Here is a 17204-nt window from a genome sequence, read left to right as displayed (position 1 = left end):
TAGAAAATAAATAAATAAATTCTTTAACCCAAAAATAAAAGTTTTAAGTAGATTCTTTTTTAATTTTTTAATTTTTAATTTTAATTTTTTATTTTTTATGGAAAGGACCTTGCCTGGAAGCAACTGCAGCACAACCTAAGAAGCTGCATGTCAAAACTGTGCTACAACTTAAAAGAGCTAAGAACGAATAAACAGAATTATAATACATGACCCAGAAGAGAAGAGATGTAATCTTCACAGAAGATCAAAAAAGTAATCCAAACCTTGGCCGATTTCCCAGATTGAGATGCCAACACCCCATGAACGAGCTTCCTCTAGCCTGAGAAAAATCGACATTAGTGATGGGTAGAACACTGCATGCTTGGCATGGTGATCATCAGAATAAAAGAACAAATGCTCCCCACTGTTCTTCTCCCACTGCAATACCGGTTTGTGCTTGTCCAATAAGGATAGATAATCCCTTCCTGTGATTGCTCCACCACCTCCACCTGCAGTTCCTGAAGATCAATTTTTAACAGGAGAGTCCTCTAATTTCTAGTAAACTGGGATTTACTACCAGTCACCTCAAATGACTCCACAGATGTGTCAACCAGCAGAAGGTCAAGATTGATTGAACATTTGATCTTTTGATCATTGAACAGGTCTGGACCCATGAAGTGTTTTGCTTAGGGGTTGTATCAGAAGGATTGTCTCTCATTTATATCTCTATGGCTATGTTTGGTTCGGCCAAGCATTAAGAAAAGAAAAAAAAAATGCTAAAAAAATTATTTCTCATTTTTGGTTTGTCAGAAGAGAAAAATAAGTGAAATGAGTTTAAAATACATAAAAATAATCTATTAACTTTCTATCTTTATTTATTTTCTTTCCCTTGAATTTTCTTTCAATTTTTCCAACAACCAAACATTACATAAGTAAAGAAAAAAACCAAGGAAAATGGTATTTTCACGTTTAGTTTTACTATAGAAAATACAAAAGAAAATAAAATATAATTAAAAATAATAATAATTTATGCATTTTAAAATTATTTACTCTTTATATAGACATGGTAAAATAGAAAAAATGAGTTTGTAGTAATATATAAAAATAATTTATTGGTCTTAAATCTATTTTTAATCTTTCTTTACTTTTTTTCTTTATTTTCTTTTCCTCACATTTTCCCTCAAATTTTCCATAAACCAAACATAGCCCAAAAAGCTCAAGTCCTTTCCAATCCAAGGCAAGAGAGATCAGATCAAACTGGGCTAAATGAAAACCCAGAATTCCCCCATTAGGAGACTGTCTGCACAACTAATCAGAATTTTCACTCTAGGGACGGAAGTGTTTGAGCTCAGTCCAAATGACTGTTTCATGAAGGAACAGGAAACTCCAATCATCTAGAGAAAAATTGAAATGTATGTAAACTCAACATACCTTTCGAAAGGGCAAAATCATTCCCATAGAAATTAATGCCAAGAAGTATCTTCCGTGCCAGGCTCTGATCACTTTTACCCACACTGCCAAGGAGAAGCTGCAGGGTGGAATGAATCCACTTCAAAGGTGCATTGGGCCCAGGATTATGAGGACCTGAGAAGTCATAAGTCATAAGGGAGAATCCATCTACATAATCACTCAAACTTCGAAGATCTGCTGGCCCAAAATCATGCTCTTGAAGCTTCTCTGAGCGTGGTGGACCTATAACATAAATCAGCTGCAAACCTTGTTTACCATTCTTCTCTGAGCTCACAGAATGCAGCGCTTGTCCAAGCTGTTTTATGAACTGCAAAGCCTAAACTTGCAAAAAAGAAAGATCCAACAAATCTCACACATTTCCAAGTGAAAGAAAAGGCTGATAGTTTCATCTCCTAGCAAACACAATTTGAAATATTGAAATGCTACAATGTAAGAAATATACAAGGAATCATCTATGCCTTTTGTGGGTGGGATTGGGGGCGGAATGGGGAAAGGAGATGAATATGTCCAAAGATTTGCAAATGCTAAATTGCTATTTTACCCCTTCATCTCCATTTGTTTGTATGACTTTTTTTGGCTGGCTTTTATTTATTAAATATTATTTTTCTTACTCTTATTATTTTAGTAAAAAAAACTCTCAAAAGATGTTCTTTTAAAATGAAATTAAAAAATTACTGTAAACTATATGTAAGGATATTATGGTCAAGTCATTTCTTTTTCTATTCTCATTCTCATTGTTACCAAACATTGAAATGGAAATAAATCATCATTCCAACCTTACATTCCTAGGTGTATCTAAAAATACAAGAATTTGAATGACCAAATTCGTTTCTATTCAAGGAGAAATAGGAATGAGAACAAAATATTCATTCCTATTTCCTATTTCCACGTACCAAACATGACCATAGTGTCTTGCTGCAAAGTTGTTCAAGAAAGTATCTAAACTTAACAACTGAAATTAGCAATAGCAAAAATTTACTAAAAGAAATTAAGAGAGAAGGGAAAGCCAGAAGAAAAATAAAAGCCATTAGAGAAGATAGTATTTACCATGTTCCTCATCACTGGATCATGCAAGATACCATAGGCTGCCCACCTCGACCAAGATTCTAGCACTATACCATCATAATCCATTTCCCTATAATCAATAAGAGAATCCAATAAAATATAGAAAAGGGTTCATTGAATCAGATTAAACGGCAGCACAAACTGTTTATTCATTCCAAACCACATGGTAGGTCACATTTTGTACACATATATTTAAGGATAACCAGAATCTGGAACATTTGTGCTATTTCCTCTGCTTTGGATTCTGGAAATCCATTGTCTTCTGTTCTTTTTCTCTTTTTTTCCCCCTGATTTGGTGGAGAATGAGAAGGAAAGAGGCAGCTCTCTTACATAATTAATAATATTATTTGCTTTTCCAAAATAAGCTTAATTTCTTAAATATATTTATATGTATCAAGTTGAGGAATGGAGTCAGTTGTGTAGTTTCAGCATAAGCTGAACTCAACCCAAACAGTACAACCTGAAGCTCCATTTTTAGGAATATTATGCATATGCTATATGTAGCAAATCTCCTCTAATCACCCTACAAGCACCCCATATTTTAATGGGATATCATAGGCATCTAATATGTAGCAGATCTCCACTTATCGCCCTTATTGACACGAGCACCGCATTCACACAGAATCAATTTCCATTTAATGATATTGCATGGCATTTAGAGATAAAATCCATTCAAGATCTATATCAATAAGAGCCTAGTCATGTCTCTGCGGTTTAAGCTTACTTGCACTCTGTTATTATCATTTCAATTGCTTTATCCCTCTGCTTTTTCTTTCGAAGCAACTCCTTAGGAATGGCTTCCAGAACAACTCTAGGAATCACCTATAAATAAAGAGAGTAGCTTAGTAACATAAAATATATTGTTGGTGCAGATCTGCACAAGACTAACAGTGATTGTGATTAAACTGTAAATGGAAATACAGCAACATTTTTAGATTGATCTGAAAATTTTCAATCACTTGGCAATGACATAAACTTTTGTTTTGGCAACAGGATAAAAAACAATAAAAAAAAAAAGGGAAAAAAAGGAAGATCCAAGACATACCCAAGCATCTCCTTTCATTCTAAGCTCTGTGATCCATCCTATATCAGCATTATGTCTCCCCTCCAGAACCAAGTTGGTCCCCTGGCTGGAAAACGAGAAAACGAAGAAGACTTTGAACAATAGTAGTCTAGAATAAACACAATTTGTTTCTCTCTTAGGTGGTGTTTGTTTTTTTACTTAATTCTAAATAGAACCTTAATGCTTAATAGTGTTAAATATTAGGTTGTTTGTTTTTATAGTATTTTATTTCCATTAAGTATTAAAAAGTAAAAAAAATCAATATGTTATTTTTTCTATTTAATAAGAAGTTTATAATAAGTCATGAAAAAGTAGAAAAACAAACAACCTAAATTCTAAAAACAAATTGCTTTCAATAAAAATCCAAAAAAACAAACACCACCTTAGTTAATATTAGAGTGAAAATCAGAAAGTCCAACTAGATTTCTGAAATATCATCAGAATTTTTTTTTTTTTTTTTTCATCACCGATTAACTCCAACAAAATTCTAGTTGTTGAGCAGCTTAACTATAAGTTAATATGTCATTTATTTATCTCAAAACTAACAGATGTAGCATAAGTTTGAGGGAAAGAACACAACTTCATACTCACTACTGATAACCCCATCTAGCTGACTACCATTACAAGGAAAACATATAAATTCCAGACACCTCTAGAATATATTTTCAAAAAATTTCACAGGAATTCTCTGATACTTCCTGGCTATTTTTGGGCAACAAAGGTTCTTACAAGCTGGTAAATAGAGGATTATGGAAGCGAAATACAGGTTTGAAGCAATGAATCTCAACATTTAGATGTTTACAATTTAAGGAACTGTGATTGTGCATACCTCCTCAGATCATACCAGATAGGTGATAAATGCGTGAACTTGGAGTTGAAACTTTTTGCCAGATCATAGCCTTTGTTATTCCTGCAGAGTTTAGCGAGCCACGGAAATTTTTCATCAATATTACCCTCACATCCAAATATAACCCTATCATTGAAATCAACATTGGAATGAAATTGATGAACTGCTCTACTGCAAGAAACTGATTAAAAACTTCAATTTAGATTCCAATGCTGCTTCATGTCTAATTTAGATAATATTTTTTATGTTCATTCTACTAAATTTCAAAACCTTAATGTAATTTTGAATATTGATATTTTATTAAATCTACTGATTTCATTGTTCGATATCATCCTGATTAAAATAAACAAAATAAAAAGGCAATAACCAAAAGCAAGAAAGCAAGACCCAAATTCAAAAATTTGAGAACCTTGCTTTAATCAGAACCATTAAACCATAATTGTAGTATTCCATATCTCAATGTTCCAAATGCATTCAGGCTAAAAGGAAAGCATACCAGGGAGTTATGTAGGCCAGTACAGGATATGTATAATGCCGCTGAGACATGTTCTTGGACACCTTGGAATTCTCCTGAATTTCTTACAAATTAGCAAGCAAAATGGAAGAAATCTAAAACTTCTCTTTTGCAAAATGAAATTAAAGCAGATTGATTGGAGAGCTGAGGGTGAAAAGTAAGACATTGAATCTAATAATTTGATTAGGCTTTGGTGCTTTACAGAGTGAGGACTAAAATTCTTACATATGGTCAATGCAATTGAAAACTTTAATCAAGTTTTACTTCCCACATTTTCTCAGCAACTAAACAAAGGCATGCAGAGGTATTTTCCAAAACCTTGGACATCTCTTGAGTTCCTTACAAATTAAAAATAGCCAAAAAAACGGAGCAAATATATCCTGTTTGGCTACTGAGAAAACAGAATAAAGAAAGAAAAAAACCGACACTTACAGTGAGGATCTCTTGGTAATTCACATCAGCTTTGACGAGACCTTGCTGGTGTACATACGAGGAGAGAGCGCGATTCGTACGAGGAGCGTACCTTATACGGTATACTAATACGGCAATGGCAGGAGCTATGACGACGAAGAGGAAGAGGACGATGTTGATTTTGGGGCTCGAAGCTGAGTCGCCACCGCGTCGGATTGCCCGCTTCGACGCTTCGACTCGGTCTTCACGCCGATCCGAACTCGACGGCACTCGCCCTTCGCGTCTCTTAGCCATTTCGAACTCACCGGGTCACGGCCGAGTCAGGAGGGTTCTAATACGAGGGGAGTGAACGAAGCTGTGAATTTCTGACTGAATCGGTAACCGTGAGGATGCTATGTGCGCGAGAGCACTGAAGACAAGGTGGTCTTGACTCTTGACCAATCAGACTCACGGTTGCAGTCAAATGTTTGACTTTTCTATTTTGTACACGAGCCGAGGTATGATTGGGTAAGAATATGTATTTTGCAAATATTTTTAACTGATGTTTGGTTTGTAAGAAAATGATAAATTTATAGACATAATTTTTATTATAATTAACATGATAATTTTCAATTTGGGCATAACTCCGCATTTTCTTTGCAACCAAACACAAACAGCCCCGAACAATCATAGCTCACTTATCCGGACAGTTACACCCTTACGCTTCTTCAGAATTACGCTCAAGTCCCCATTAAGAAGATAACAAAAATGCCACAGAAATATCCTCAGAAATGGGTTTTTCTCCCATAAACCCTCGTTCTCCCAAAACCCTAACACCGTCTTCGGCCTCTAAATCTCAGCCCAATTAAACCAGGTGAGTCATATTCTTCACTCTCATATACCTTTATCTCATATTTCTTTGACATTTTTCTCTATATTTTCCTTCTGTAATCCTATAAACAATCTTGTCATGGACACCAAGCTCTTGATATCTTCATCCAAAGCCTCACCATCCACTGTTTTACCATTCTTTCTCTCATGCAAGTCATCTTTCTTTGAGAAGCCTAAAGTTTCTGTAAAATCCCATCTTTCATTTACTCCAAATCACACACAAAAGACGCCATTTTTGGGTGGAAGTTTGGTTTTGCGAGAGAGGGTTGATTGTTTGAGAAATTTGAGAAAAACCCACGTTCCTGTTGGGCCAATAAGAGCTGCAGTGAAGAGAAGAAAAGAGCTTCCATTCGATAATGTGGTTCAAAGGGACAAGAAGCTGAAACTGGTTTTGAAGATTAGGAAGCTTTTAGTGAGTCAACCAGACCGAGTTATGTCTCTTAGGCAGTTGGGTAAGTATAGAAGAGAATTGGGTCTCACGAAAAAGAGAAGATTTATTGCTCTGTTGAAGAAATTCCCTGCAATATTTGAGATTGTGGAAGAAGGGGTTTATTCACTTAAGTTCAAGTTGACGCCAGAAGCGGAGAGACTTTACTTGGAGGAGTTGAAGATTAGGAATGAGATGGAGGATTTGTTGGTTGTCAAGTTGAGGAAGTTGTTGATGATGTCGATGGAGAAGCGGATTTTATTGGAAAAGATTGCTCATTTGAAGACTGATCTTGGGCTTCCTTCAGAATTCCGTGACACAATTTGTCAACGGTACCCGCAATATTTTAAGGTTGTGCAGACTGAAAGAGGGCCAGCATTGGAATTGACTCATTGGGATCCTGAGCTTGCAGTTTCGGCTGCAGAGATTTGGGAGGAAGAGAAGCGAGTTAGAGAGCTTGAAGAAAGAGACTTAATTATAGATAGGCCACCAAAGTTTAATAGAGTAAAGCTACCAAAAGGTCTTAGTCTTTCCAAGGGTGAGATGAGAAGGCTTTCTAGGTTTAGAGACATGCCTTATATATCCCCATATTCTGATTTCTCAGGACTGAGGTCTGGTTCGCCTGAGAAAGAGAAGCATGCATGTGGGGTGGTTCATGAGATGTTGAGTCTTACAGTTGAAAAGAGAACTCTTGTGGATCACCTTACCCATTTTAGGGAGGAGTTTAGATTCTCCCAGCAGCTGAGGGGGATGTTGATAAGGCACCCCGACATGTTCTATGTTTCTTTGAAAGGGGACAGGGACTCAGTTTTCCTCAGGGAAGCTTACAGTGATTCTCAGTTGATAGAGAAGGATCGGTTGTTGGTTATCAAGGAGAAGCTCCGTGCTCTTGTTTCTGTTCCCAGATTTCGAAGGAGGGGTGCTCCCAGAAGCGATGCAGATGTGGTGGAGGGAACTGATGAACAGGAACATGGAAGTGGTGAGGAGGGAGAAGAATGGTCAGATGTTGATAATTTAATGGGTGATGGATTAGATGATGATGATGATGATGACGACGACGATGAAGAAGATGACTGGAGTGATGAAGATGATAATACACCTCCTGATTTTGATGAAGATGATGGAACCATGAAGTTTGAATTGAACAAAGAAGTTAAGCAGGTTGATAACTTGGGGAAGGATGAAGAGAAAGTGCTTGTTCCCATGTTCCCTGATGGTCGACCCAGAGAACGCTGGTAAAAAAACCTTATAAAATTGCCACAGCCTAGACTTAGTGAGACCTGAATGCCTTTTTATGATATGCAAGGGGGGTTGAAGAATGAAGTTTTATTCCTTTATGAGCCACTGCATCCTTTAACAGTATGACTCCTGGGTCTTCATTCTCACATTTTAAACTCCAATGAAGTGCATCAGAAAAATGAGAACTTTGAAGACAGATTTCTTCACTTCAACAACAATGTAAGAGAACTCAAGACCTTACTTCCATATTTATGAAAGCTTTAAGCTGAAAGGTTATGAGAATGATAAACAAGTTTAGCTTATTTTTGTTAGTATGTAACAGTTTGTTCCCATTTGTTAGTACAATGTGCTATTGATGGCCTTTGACAGCACTAAACAAAAAAGTTTGTGTGAATGATACGAGATTCGGCTTCGTTGTTGAATTATGTAATAGTTTGTGCTTAGTGTTGAGTGTTTTTCCTTCTTTTTTTACCACATTCTCTTGTGATATGAATAGTACAAAGCATACCAACTAGTAGTATGTTCCTGTCGATCATGGATATTGATTTGGAACAAAAGAAAGAGGGAATTATTCTTGCAGGTACCTAAGCCTATTAAACCGATGAGGGTAAGATGCTCAAGCAGCTTTATTCTTTCTGCATGTGGGTTGACCTCATATTGACTTTTCAGGAGTCGAAAGGATCCGGTTTTGCCACTCAAGTCAAGTGCCAGGATAGTGAGACCTCACTGTGCTGGAATCTTATGTGGCCTATAAGGGGGCTGTATCCAACACCAGAATGAGCAGAGCCATGGAAGTTTTGATAATCAAGGCACTGGTTGTTGATTCTCCCTCAAGGGCTTCTACTGGTGCCATCTCTGCTGGTGTTGATGTTTTCCGATTCAATACCACCTGTGGCATGCTAGGAGCCCTTGTTGTGAGAAGCCCACAACCTGTGTCTTGCCTGCTGGATTTCGTATCTGCTGTCTGAGACAGGCATTGTCCACTGCTTTCCATGGCCAAACAATCCTTGAAGAGAGGGGACAACTTTTTTTCCTTTTTTTTTTTTCTTCCTTGCATGATTTTGTGTTGTTTATGATTTCATTGTGAGCTACACCCTGGGTGGCAGGTACCCTTCTCTTGATAGCTGTTAATACTTTGTCCTGAAACAAAGTGTTCTACAAATAGGCAGCTCAAACTCAACTGATTCTGGGTTCTCTATCTGAATGGGAGGAGATCTTCACCTTATATGTAACCTTTGCCTATCAATTAGAAGTTTTCCTTTGCCTTAATGGTATTTCTCCCATGTCCTTCCCATAAGTTGGTTTTTCCATTTCAAATATTTTGTTCTTGAGTTGGGAAGGAGGCTGATATGCCTAGACATGGAATTCCCAAGGTCCAAGACTGTTCAAACCAAAGGGCTTGCAGAATACCCATCTGACTTTATCACGTCTTCTTCATTCTAATTCCACTTACGGAACCCATGTTTGCAGAAAAGTGAGAGAGGACTCAGAGGAGGCAGATAAGAGTTGTGATTTTTCAAACATGAATGGATAGAATTCCCAAGTGCATGTCTCGCACTTTCACATATCCGCCTTCAAAACAGCAGGAAAAATCATACTTTTTATCTGACACAATGCTAGAAGTTGATTTTTATTTAATCAAATTTTCAAGCATAAATTTACACTCACAGCAATAATAATTATTTCGAATTCTACTAATGCTAAAATTGAAAATTAAAAGTTATTAATTGGCAATGATATGAGGCACACGTGTAAATTTTGACATTTCTTTTGTACTCAGCATCCCTAAATATTCGAGCATATTTGTTTAGCATTATTATGAACATCCAAAGGAATAATCAAATTCTAAAGCTTCATTCCCAAGTTCTCTTGAAAAGGATTTGAGTTTGAGCTTTATCAAAAAAGGGTTCTTTGGTTTTAAACAGCTTGATCAAACAACAAGCAATAAGAAAGTATAATTAAAAGATGCTTTGTTCGAATCTTATCATTAATAATACCCTAGTTTGTTTGGTATTGGTTGTTGTGGCGAGATTAGTACCCCGAGATTTGATTTCTCATGAAGAGTCTATTGGTTGTTGTGGGCGAGATTAATACCCCGAGATTTGGTTTCTCATGGAGAGTCCAAGGTTTGGTTGGTTATAAAAACAAATTAAAAAGTTGTTATAATTAAAATCTGAAATCATTTATAAAAATATGTACTTTTTAAAAGTTGAGAAAAGAGTTTGATAGCCTATTTAGGAACTTTTTTTGAACCGAAAGCATGTTTGACAATTTTTAACAACATAGGATTATAGATTTTAATTGTTTTTAATTATTTTTAAAAAATCATTTTATAACATAATTATACATGAAGAATGATTGAAAACAGAAATTATAAATAAAAACTAATTTTAATAAACATTTAAAAATATAAAAATTATGTTAAGAATATTTCAAGTTATAAACAGATTTTTTTGTTTAAAAAACATTGTAAAACTATTATTTTTAAATTATTCTAAAAAATATTATTTTAAAATACATTTCCAAGCAGAAAATTTAAACAGTAAGCTTATATGCTAAGAAGGTGGTATTCAGTTGGCTTTCAAAAAATTTACATTTTTTTTTTTTGGTTAGGTTTAATAAGAACTTAAGTATTATTTTTATAATTTATCTATTGGAAAAGCATTTCAGAGATCTTATTCCATTTTTCCAGCAACAGATATTTGCTACAATGTTATAGATTTTCAGGAGTGTTTTTTGCCAACATTTAATGGAAGGATAACCTTATCCACTGAAAATCTAGAAGCTCTTTTAACTTCGTTGTACTTTTCCAATGGAATCCCAGCTATCTCTCCACATTCAACATCCTCTACAGTGTCTACATTCGTAACTGTCTAAGACTCAAAAACTTCCATGGAAAAACTAGTTCCATTGCACCACCTCCACCCACCTCTTCAAAATCCACTCACCCACAAGCCAATCAAAACCCCAACCTCCAAGCTTTACTTGGATTCTCATTCTTCAGATGATTCCAATGTAATCACTTCTCTTACTTCAGTCAAAATGATGCACGCCCAGATGATAAAATTGCCCCAAAAGTGGAATCCTGATGCTGCAGCCAAAAATTTGATCTCCAGTTACTTGGGATTTGGTGATTTTTGGTCTGCTGCCATGGTTTTCTATGTGGGCTTGCCAAGAAACTATCTTAAATGGAACTCTTTTGTGGAGGAATTCAAGAGTTCTGCAGGGAGTTTACATATTGTTCTTGAGGTTTTCAAGGAGCTGCATGGTAAAGGAGTGGTATTTGATAGTGAAGTTTATAGTGTTGCTTTGAAAACTTGCACTAGGGTAATGGATATATGGCTTGGAATGGAGATCCATGGATGTTTAATCAAAAGGGGTTTTGATTTGGATGTGTATCTGAGGTGTGCTCTGATGAATTTCTATGGGAGGTGTTGGGGTTTAGAGAAAGCAAACCAAGTGTTTCATGAAATGCCAAACCCAGAAGCTCTATTGTGGAATGAGGCAATTATACTGAATTTACAGAGTGAGAAATTGCAGAAGGGTGTAGAGCTGTTTCGAAAAATGCAATTTTCATTTTTGAAAGCTGAGACTGCTACAATTGTGAGAGTCCTCCAAGCTTGTGGAAAAATGGGGGCTCTCAATGCAGCAAAGCAGATTCATGGGTATGTTTTTAGATTTGGATTAGACTCAGATGTATCCTTATGCAATCCTCTGATTAGCATGTACTCCAAAAATGGCAAACTTGAACTAGCTAGAAGAGTTTTTGATTCAATGGAAAACAGGAACACATCTTCATGGAACTCAATGATTTCCAGTTATGCTGCACTTGGTTTTTTGAATGATGCATGGAGTCTTTTCTATGAGTTAGAATCCTCTGATATGAAACCAGACATTGTAACTTGGAATTGCCTTTTATCAGGTCATTTTCTTCATGGTTATAAGGAAGAAGTACTGAATATTTTACAGAGAATGCAAGGTGAGGGCTTCAAGCCTAACTCAAGCTCCATGACTAGTGTTCTTCAAGCTATTAGTGAACTGGGTTTCTTGAATATGGGGAAGGAAACTCATGGATATGTGTTGAGAAATGGGTTTGACTGTGATGTATATGTAGGAACTTCACTAATAGACATGTACGTGAAGAATCATAGCTTAACCAGTGCTCAAGCAGTTTTTGACAACATGAAGAACAGAAACATCTTTGCTTGGAACTCTTTGGTTTCAGGATATTCCTTCAAGGGCATGTTTGAAGATGCTCTAAGGCTATTGAATCAGATGGAAAAGGAAGGAATCAAACCCGATTTGGTGACATGGAATGGTATGATTTCAGGGTATGCAATGTGGGGCTGTGGTAAGGAAGCGTTGGCTGTGCTCCATCAAACCAAAAGTCTGGGATTGACCCCTAATGTGGTCTCATGGACTGCTCTGATATCAGGATCCTCACAGGCGGGAAACAATAGAGATTCCCTCAAGTTTTTTGCCCAAATGCAGCAAGAAGGCGTCATGCCTAATTCAGCTAGCATCACATGCTTGCTTCGCGCTTGTGCCAGCCTGTCTTTGCTGCAGAAGGGCAAAGAGATACACTGTCTCAGTATAAGAAACGGTTTCATTGAAGATGTTTTTGTAGCAACAGCTCTCATTGACATGTACAGCAAGTCCAGCAGCTTAAAGAATGCTCACAAGGTTTTCAGGAGGATTCAGAACAAAACATTAGCCTCCTGGAACTGTATGATCATGGGGTTTGCCATTTTTGGGCTTGGGAAAGAGGCTATATCTGTTTTTAATGAAATGCAGAAAGTGGGTGTCGGCCCTGATGCCATAACCTTCACTGCTCTCCTCTCTGCTTGCAAAAATTCAGGTTTGATTGGGGAAGGATGGAAATACTTTGACAGTATGATAACAGATTATAGAATAGTCCCTAGGCTTGAACATTACTGCTGCATGGTTGATCTTCTGGGTAGAGCTGGCTATCTTGATGAAGCTTGGGATTTAATTCATACTATGCCACTAAAACCTGATGCTACCATCTGGGGTGCTCTTCTTGGATCCTGTCGAATCCATAAAAACCTCAAGTTTGCAGAGACTGCAGCAAAGAATCTCTTCAAGTTGGAACCTAATAACTCTGCTAATTACATCTTAATGATGAACTTATACTCAATTTTCAACAGATGGGAAGACATGGATCATCTTAGAGAATTGATGGGCGCTGCAGGGGTGAGGAACCGGCAGGTGTGGAGCTGGATACAAATTAACCAGAGGGTTCATGTGTTCTCTTCTGATGAGAAACCCCATCCAGATGCAGGGAAAATATATTTTGAGCTGTACCAGTTAGTTTCAGAAATGAAGAAACTGGGATATGTGCCTGATGTCAACTGTGTATATCAAAACATGGATGAGGTAGAGAAGCAGAAGATTCTGTTAAGCCACACTGAGAAACTGGCCATCACCTATGGACTGATCAAGATGAAAGCAGGTGAACCCATAAGGGTAATCAAGAACACAAGAATATGTTCCGACTGTCACTCGGCTGCAAAATACATATCACTGGTAAAAGCCCGGGAGCTTTTCCTCCGGGATGGTGTTCGGTTTCACCATTTCAGGGAAGGGAAGTGTTCCTGTAATGATTTCTGGTGATAAGCAAGTGTTGGAAGAGAATGTGTTGAGAGAATTCAACCTGAAGAGGATCAATGTACAGTTCCATTACTGATAGTTGAGGTTGTTCTAACCTGAAAATACTTGTTAAATTATACAAAAGAAAAGGAATGAAGCTTATTCAATTCTCCTATAAATCTAGGTTTTCATCACTGCAGTGAACTTGTTTTGCAGTATAGTAACTATTCACGCATCGAATCTGAGAAAAAAATAAATTGTGGAAAGCTGAAGGAGAAAACATGTATAAACAGAAATTTTTGCAATAACATTAATGAACTGAAGAGGTTGTGCAATATATACAAGACAGTGAAGCAGCAGAGCCTCAAAGGTTCAGTTCCCATATTCCACCTGCAACTACAACATTAAAGCCTGAAACTTTCTTTAACAAAACTATTTACAGACAACCACCAGATTGATATACCACCATGGACAAAACCCAGAAAGAGATGAGAGAGAACCTAAGAACTTTTACAGAAACCTGTTGGAGAATCTGGTTCTCCGGCCACTTGAGGAAATTAAGTGGTAAAAGCAAATATAAGATGGAAAAAAGCTGCCGGACCATCTATGCAAAACTCTTGAGCTGACAGAGGAAACTCTCCTATCTTCAAATCTTCTATGATAAGCCTCAGCAGGCCCATTCTCTAAACCCAGCTCAGACTGCATTGGCAGGTTCAACTCGGCCCAGCATGGCCATCCTCTCTGAGACTTCAGCCAGACATTTGAGGTTGCAGTTGATGAGAGCCCGAACAAAGTAGCATGTGTCATCCTTGGTGTTCCCCTCAGGCACGTCCACCACAAAGGACTCAATCACCAGTGTCCCTGGTCTCCCATCAATTATTTCTGGATGAACAGTAATAACAGAGGAGTAGTTCTGCACATTCAAGAACAAAATAAAGAAGGGGTATGAATGCTTTTGGCGGACTGAACGGTAATTCGTCAATCGGAAATAGTACAAATACTCCAAGGGCATAATATGCAGAATGGCGGATATCAGTGCCCTGGAGGTCCAATGGTGTCCACACCATGCCCATCACGGACATTTTACCTTTTGCTCATATTCAGCAAGGACTCATGGCCATATGGGCACTGTGAACTGTTTGGAAAAAGTACTATTTTTCAATAGAAAATGGAGATCCCCCATCACGATAGAACTACTCGCAAGCGGTTAAATGCAATCTCTTAATGGTTTAAGAAACAAGTCAGACGGCAATTGGAAAATGACAAGTACCTACTTCTAGACGACACTATGAGAACACGGATTAATTACTGAACTACACAACCCATTAATCTATTCATTGAAGACAAATCCAAGGCAATCCCACCAATTTTAAAGCATTGAAAAAAACCAAGTCAAGAACCAAGACCAAGAAAAGGAAGTATACCCAAGACGATTTTAGCAACAACCGACACATTAAATCATTCAAGTCTCAAAACAACACTAATACACTTCAAGAGAGTAACACGAAAATTGTTCGCAAGCACAAGAAAAGACACTTTCATCTTAGAAAACCCAACCTAGCTTTTGAGGTTTTGCCAAACTACATATCAGATAATTTTTCAGTTCATGGAATGAGCCATAGAACACCAACCGATAAGGAAAAGGATATGTACAAAGGCCATGATGATGCAATGAAACAAACTGAGAGGGAATAAGCTCATACCCTTAGTCTGTGATCCCCATCGAGGATTTTGATGCCAAGTACGTGCTCATCGTCATCAAACAGCTCTAGCCTTTCCGTGCTGGTTGTCGCCGGAAGACCGGTCTTGACGTTCACTTCCCGGACACTCCCAATCCTGAGGTCCCCTTGCACCACACACCTACTAACAAAGGGCTTGTACTTCTGGGGTTGATCAAATCTCCTTACCAGTGACCAAACCTGATTCATTAAACAAAAAATTCATCCAACCTGAAAATCAACAATTCAAGTTTGTATAATGCTATATACAGTGAACAGCTTTGCAGTTTGCTTCTTTGCATCTGGATGGACATAAAGAACAATAAATGCCCTCAATTTTGTAAAAATTTACATCAGATGCCATTTTGAGCATCAGAGATTCATTGAAGCAAACCGGCTAAGCATTTGGGCAAGCAAAGCATTTTTTTTTCTTTATGCCAACACAATTAACTATAATTAATCATAACCAATACACAATGAGCTGGCCTGACTGGTGGCTGAGAAAATGATGGAAAAGGAAAGAAAATAAAATTTTGAATCACATGATTTATGTTGTTGGGGGGTTTCAGTGAAATGCTTGTTTAGGCCCCTTGGCCCCCCTTTTTTTTCTCAGCTGCCAAACAAAGAAGATACAAACTTTTTTTAAATCAAATCAATTTTCAAACAGCTCAATCATTCCATTTCAAAATCACAATTCCCTTTTTTTTCTTTAATTTATTGCGAATTCTCTCTAACACCCGGTCCCGTAGAAAGAAGCAAAACTAAGAAAAAGTCAACCCACTTTCTAGCATTCCTTCTCATTTCCCTCAAATTTTCTCAAGAACCAAACAGACTGTAAACATCCACGCCCTTCACGTAATCCAAATCCTCCAACCCAATCCATCAAAAAAAGGGAAAAAAAATAAAATTCCCAGCACACCATTTTCCCTGACACTTCATTAAGAGAATAAAATTTCCCATCCAAAACCCAATTTTCTAGAGAAAAATAATTGCCAGGAAAAAGTTCGAGAAAAGCTCAGATCTACACGAAAAAACCGGGTCAAAATCGTCACAAAACCAAAGTCAGACAGATCAACGGCGACTACAGCAAAGAACACCCAGATAAGCTCAGTCAACCCATCCAACGGCCCAGAAATGAACTTACCAGATTAGCAGGAGCTTTGACGTGCCTAACAAGAACTGAACTGCACTGGTTCTCCCGGGGCTCGTGCGCATGATGTCTACAAATGACCTGCGCCTCCATCATGGCGTTGCACCCATCACAGCCGTCTATTCCCCCCAAAGCCATAAAAAATCAGCTCAACCCACCTCTGCAATTAGTTTCCCAAGAAGCCTTGGAGAAAAACACAGAAATGAAACAATTCAGGAGTGTTCCACAACTCTGAGAATGAACCCACTTTGTTATAAGCTCTATTTTTCTTTATAATTTCCAAGGAACCTTGTGACGAACTAAGAAAATGGGCTCATTTTTATATGGGGAAAATATCTATGTGAGACCACCGACAAATGACCTAAAAAAAAGGCCTAAACCTGCCCTTAAATGGGACCGTATGCTTGACAAATGAGTTCATTTTTAATGGGTTGATGTCTATCTTGATGGGTTTGTTAGGGTTACAAGTGGGTTTGCCAAGGGTCATTTTGGGCCCTTGATCTGGGTGATGGGTCACACATCACATGGCTTGCAGTTTACTTTGGTGTGCGAGTCAAACCGTGATTCAGTAGAGGTTGTGAGATGGGGACTAAATAAATTATATTATTTTTAATAACTTATGGTAATATCGTGTATAGCATTATGCCATTAACTTATCTTATTTTTATATAATATCTAAGCACCTTTCAAGAAAATAGGAGCTAGCATCTTTTATTTTTGAAAAAAATAATTTAAATTTTTTAGAATTATTGAAAATATCTCAAATCCTATTAACAATTATAAAAAATATGTCAAATCCTATTAACAACTAGCAACATCACATCACTCGATCAAATTACTA

General features: G+C 37.3%; 4 protein-coding genes across 5 annotated transcripts; 2 read left to right on the top strand and 2 right to left on the bottom strand.

The window, feature by feature from the left end:
• Positions 1 to 55: 55 nt before the first annotated feature.
• LOC104877308 (uncharacterized) lies at positions 56 to 5752 on the bottom strand. Of its 2 annotated transcripts, none has more exons than XM_010663600.3 (8): positions 5371 to 5752; positions 4921 to 4994; positions 4407 to 4487; positions 3560 to 3644; positions 3239 to 3336; positions 2497 to 2584; positions 1411 to 1765; positions 56 to 497 (listed from the first exon to the last, which is right to left on the bottom strand). In XM_010663600.3, exons 1-8 carry the CDS (start codon positions 5641 to 5643, stop codon positions 235 to 237), a joined length of 1317 nt encoding a protein of 438 aa, XP_010661902.1. In that variant the 5' UTR covers positions 5644 to 5752; the 3' UTR covers positions 56 to 234. The 2 variants fall into 2 exon arrangements, with proteins under 2 accessions (XP_010661902.1, XP_010661903.1); XM_010663601.3 differs by having other exon boundaries at positions 56 to 488; positions 5371 to 5749.
• Positions 5753 to 6024: 272 nt separating this feature from the next.
• On the top strand, positions 6025 to 8310 carry LOC100248200 (protein WHAT'S THIS FACTOR 1 homolog, chloroplastic). The gene has a single exon (XM_002281121.4). It carries the CDS (start codon positions 6299 to 6301, stop codon positions 7883 to 7885), a length of 1587 nt encoding a protein of 528 aa, XP_002281157.1. The 5' UTR covers positions 6025 to 6298; the 3' UTR covers positions 7886 to 8310.
• Positions 8311 to 10585: 2275 nt separating this feature from the next.
• On the top strand, positions 10586 to 13674 carry LOC100244866 (pentatricopeptide repeat-containing protein At4g01030, mitochondrial). The gene has a single exon (XM_002276912.4). The coding sequence runs from the start codon at positions 10778 to 10780 to the stop codon at positions 13517 to 13519; it is 2742 nt and encodes a 913-aa protein (XP_002276948.1). The 5' UTR covers positions 10586 to 10777; the 3' UTR covers positions 13520 to 13674.
• A 107-nt stretch (positions 13675 to 13781) lies between these two features.
• Positions 13782 to 16740, bottom strand: LOC100243084 (abscisic acid receptor PYL9). Its single transcript, XM_002281164.5, has 3 exons — positions 16358 to 16740; positions 15199 to 15414; positions 13782 to 14408 (listed from the first exon to the last, which is right to left on the bottom strand). The coding sequence occupies exons 1-3, from the start codon at positions 16499 to 16501 to the stop codon at positions 14190 to 14192; spliced, it is 579 nt and encodes a 192-aa protein (XP_002281200.1). The 5' UTR covers positions 16502 to 16740; the 3' UTR covers positions 13782 to 14189.
• Positions 16741 to 17204: the final 464 nt, after the last annotated feature.

Source organism: Vitis vinifera, chromosome 15 (genome assembly GCF_030704535.1).
Source record: "Vitis vinifera cultivar Pinot Noir 40024 chromosome 15, ASM3070453v1".
NCBI lineage: Eukaryota > Viridiplantae > Streptophyta > Magnoliopsida > Vitales > Vitaceae > Vitis > Vitis vinifera.
Note: the sequence above shows the minus strand (reverse complement) of the source record. Positions and strands in the feature narration are given on the sequence as shown.

Bases quoted from the DNA above. Each gene is read 5' to 3' on its own strand.
- LOC104877308 (XM_010663600.3), bottom strand. From the start codon at position 5,643: ATGGCTAAGAGACGCGAAGGGCGAGTGCCGTCGAGTTCGGATCGGCGT. The intron at 3,645-4,406 runs GTATGCACAATC...CTCGTTTTCCAG, and splicing joins ATCTGGTATGATCTGAGGAG to CCAGGGGACCAACTTGGTTC. The intron at 3,337-3,559 runs GTATGTCTTGGA...CTTTATTTATAG, and splicing joins GAATGAAAGGAGATGCTTGG to GTGATTCCTAGAGTTGTTCT.
- LOC100248200 (XM_002281121.4), top strand. From the start codon at position 6,299: ATGGACACCAAGCTCTTGATATCTTCATCCAAAGCCTCACCATCCACT.
- LOC100244866 (XM_002276912.4), top strand. From the start codon at position 10,778: ATGGAAAAACTAGTTCCATTGCACCACCTCCACCCACCTCTTCAAAAT.
- LOC100243084 (XM_002281164.5), bottom strand. From the start codon at position 16,501: ATGGCTTTGGGGGGAATAGACGGCTGTGATGGGTGCAACGCCATGATG. The intron at 15,415-16,357 runs GTAAGTTCATTT...TTAATGAATCAG, and splicing joins TCAAAGCTCCTGCTAATCTG to GTTTGGTCACTGGTAAGGAG. The intron at 14,409-15,198 runs GTATGAGCTTAT...TTGAATGTGCAG, and splicing joins ATGGGGATCACAGACTAAGG to AACTACTCCTCTGTTATTAC.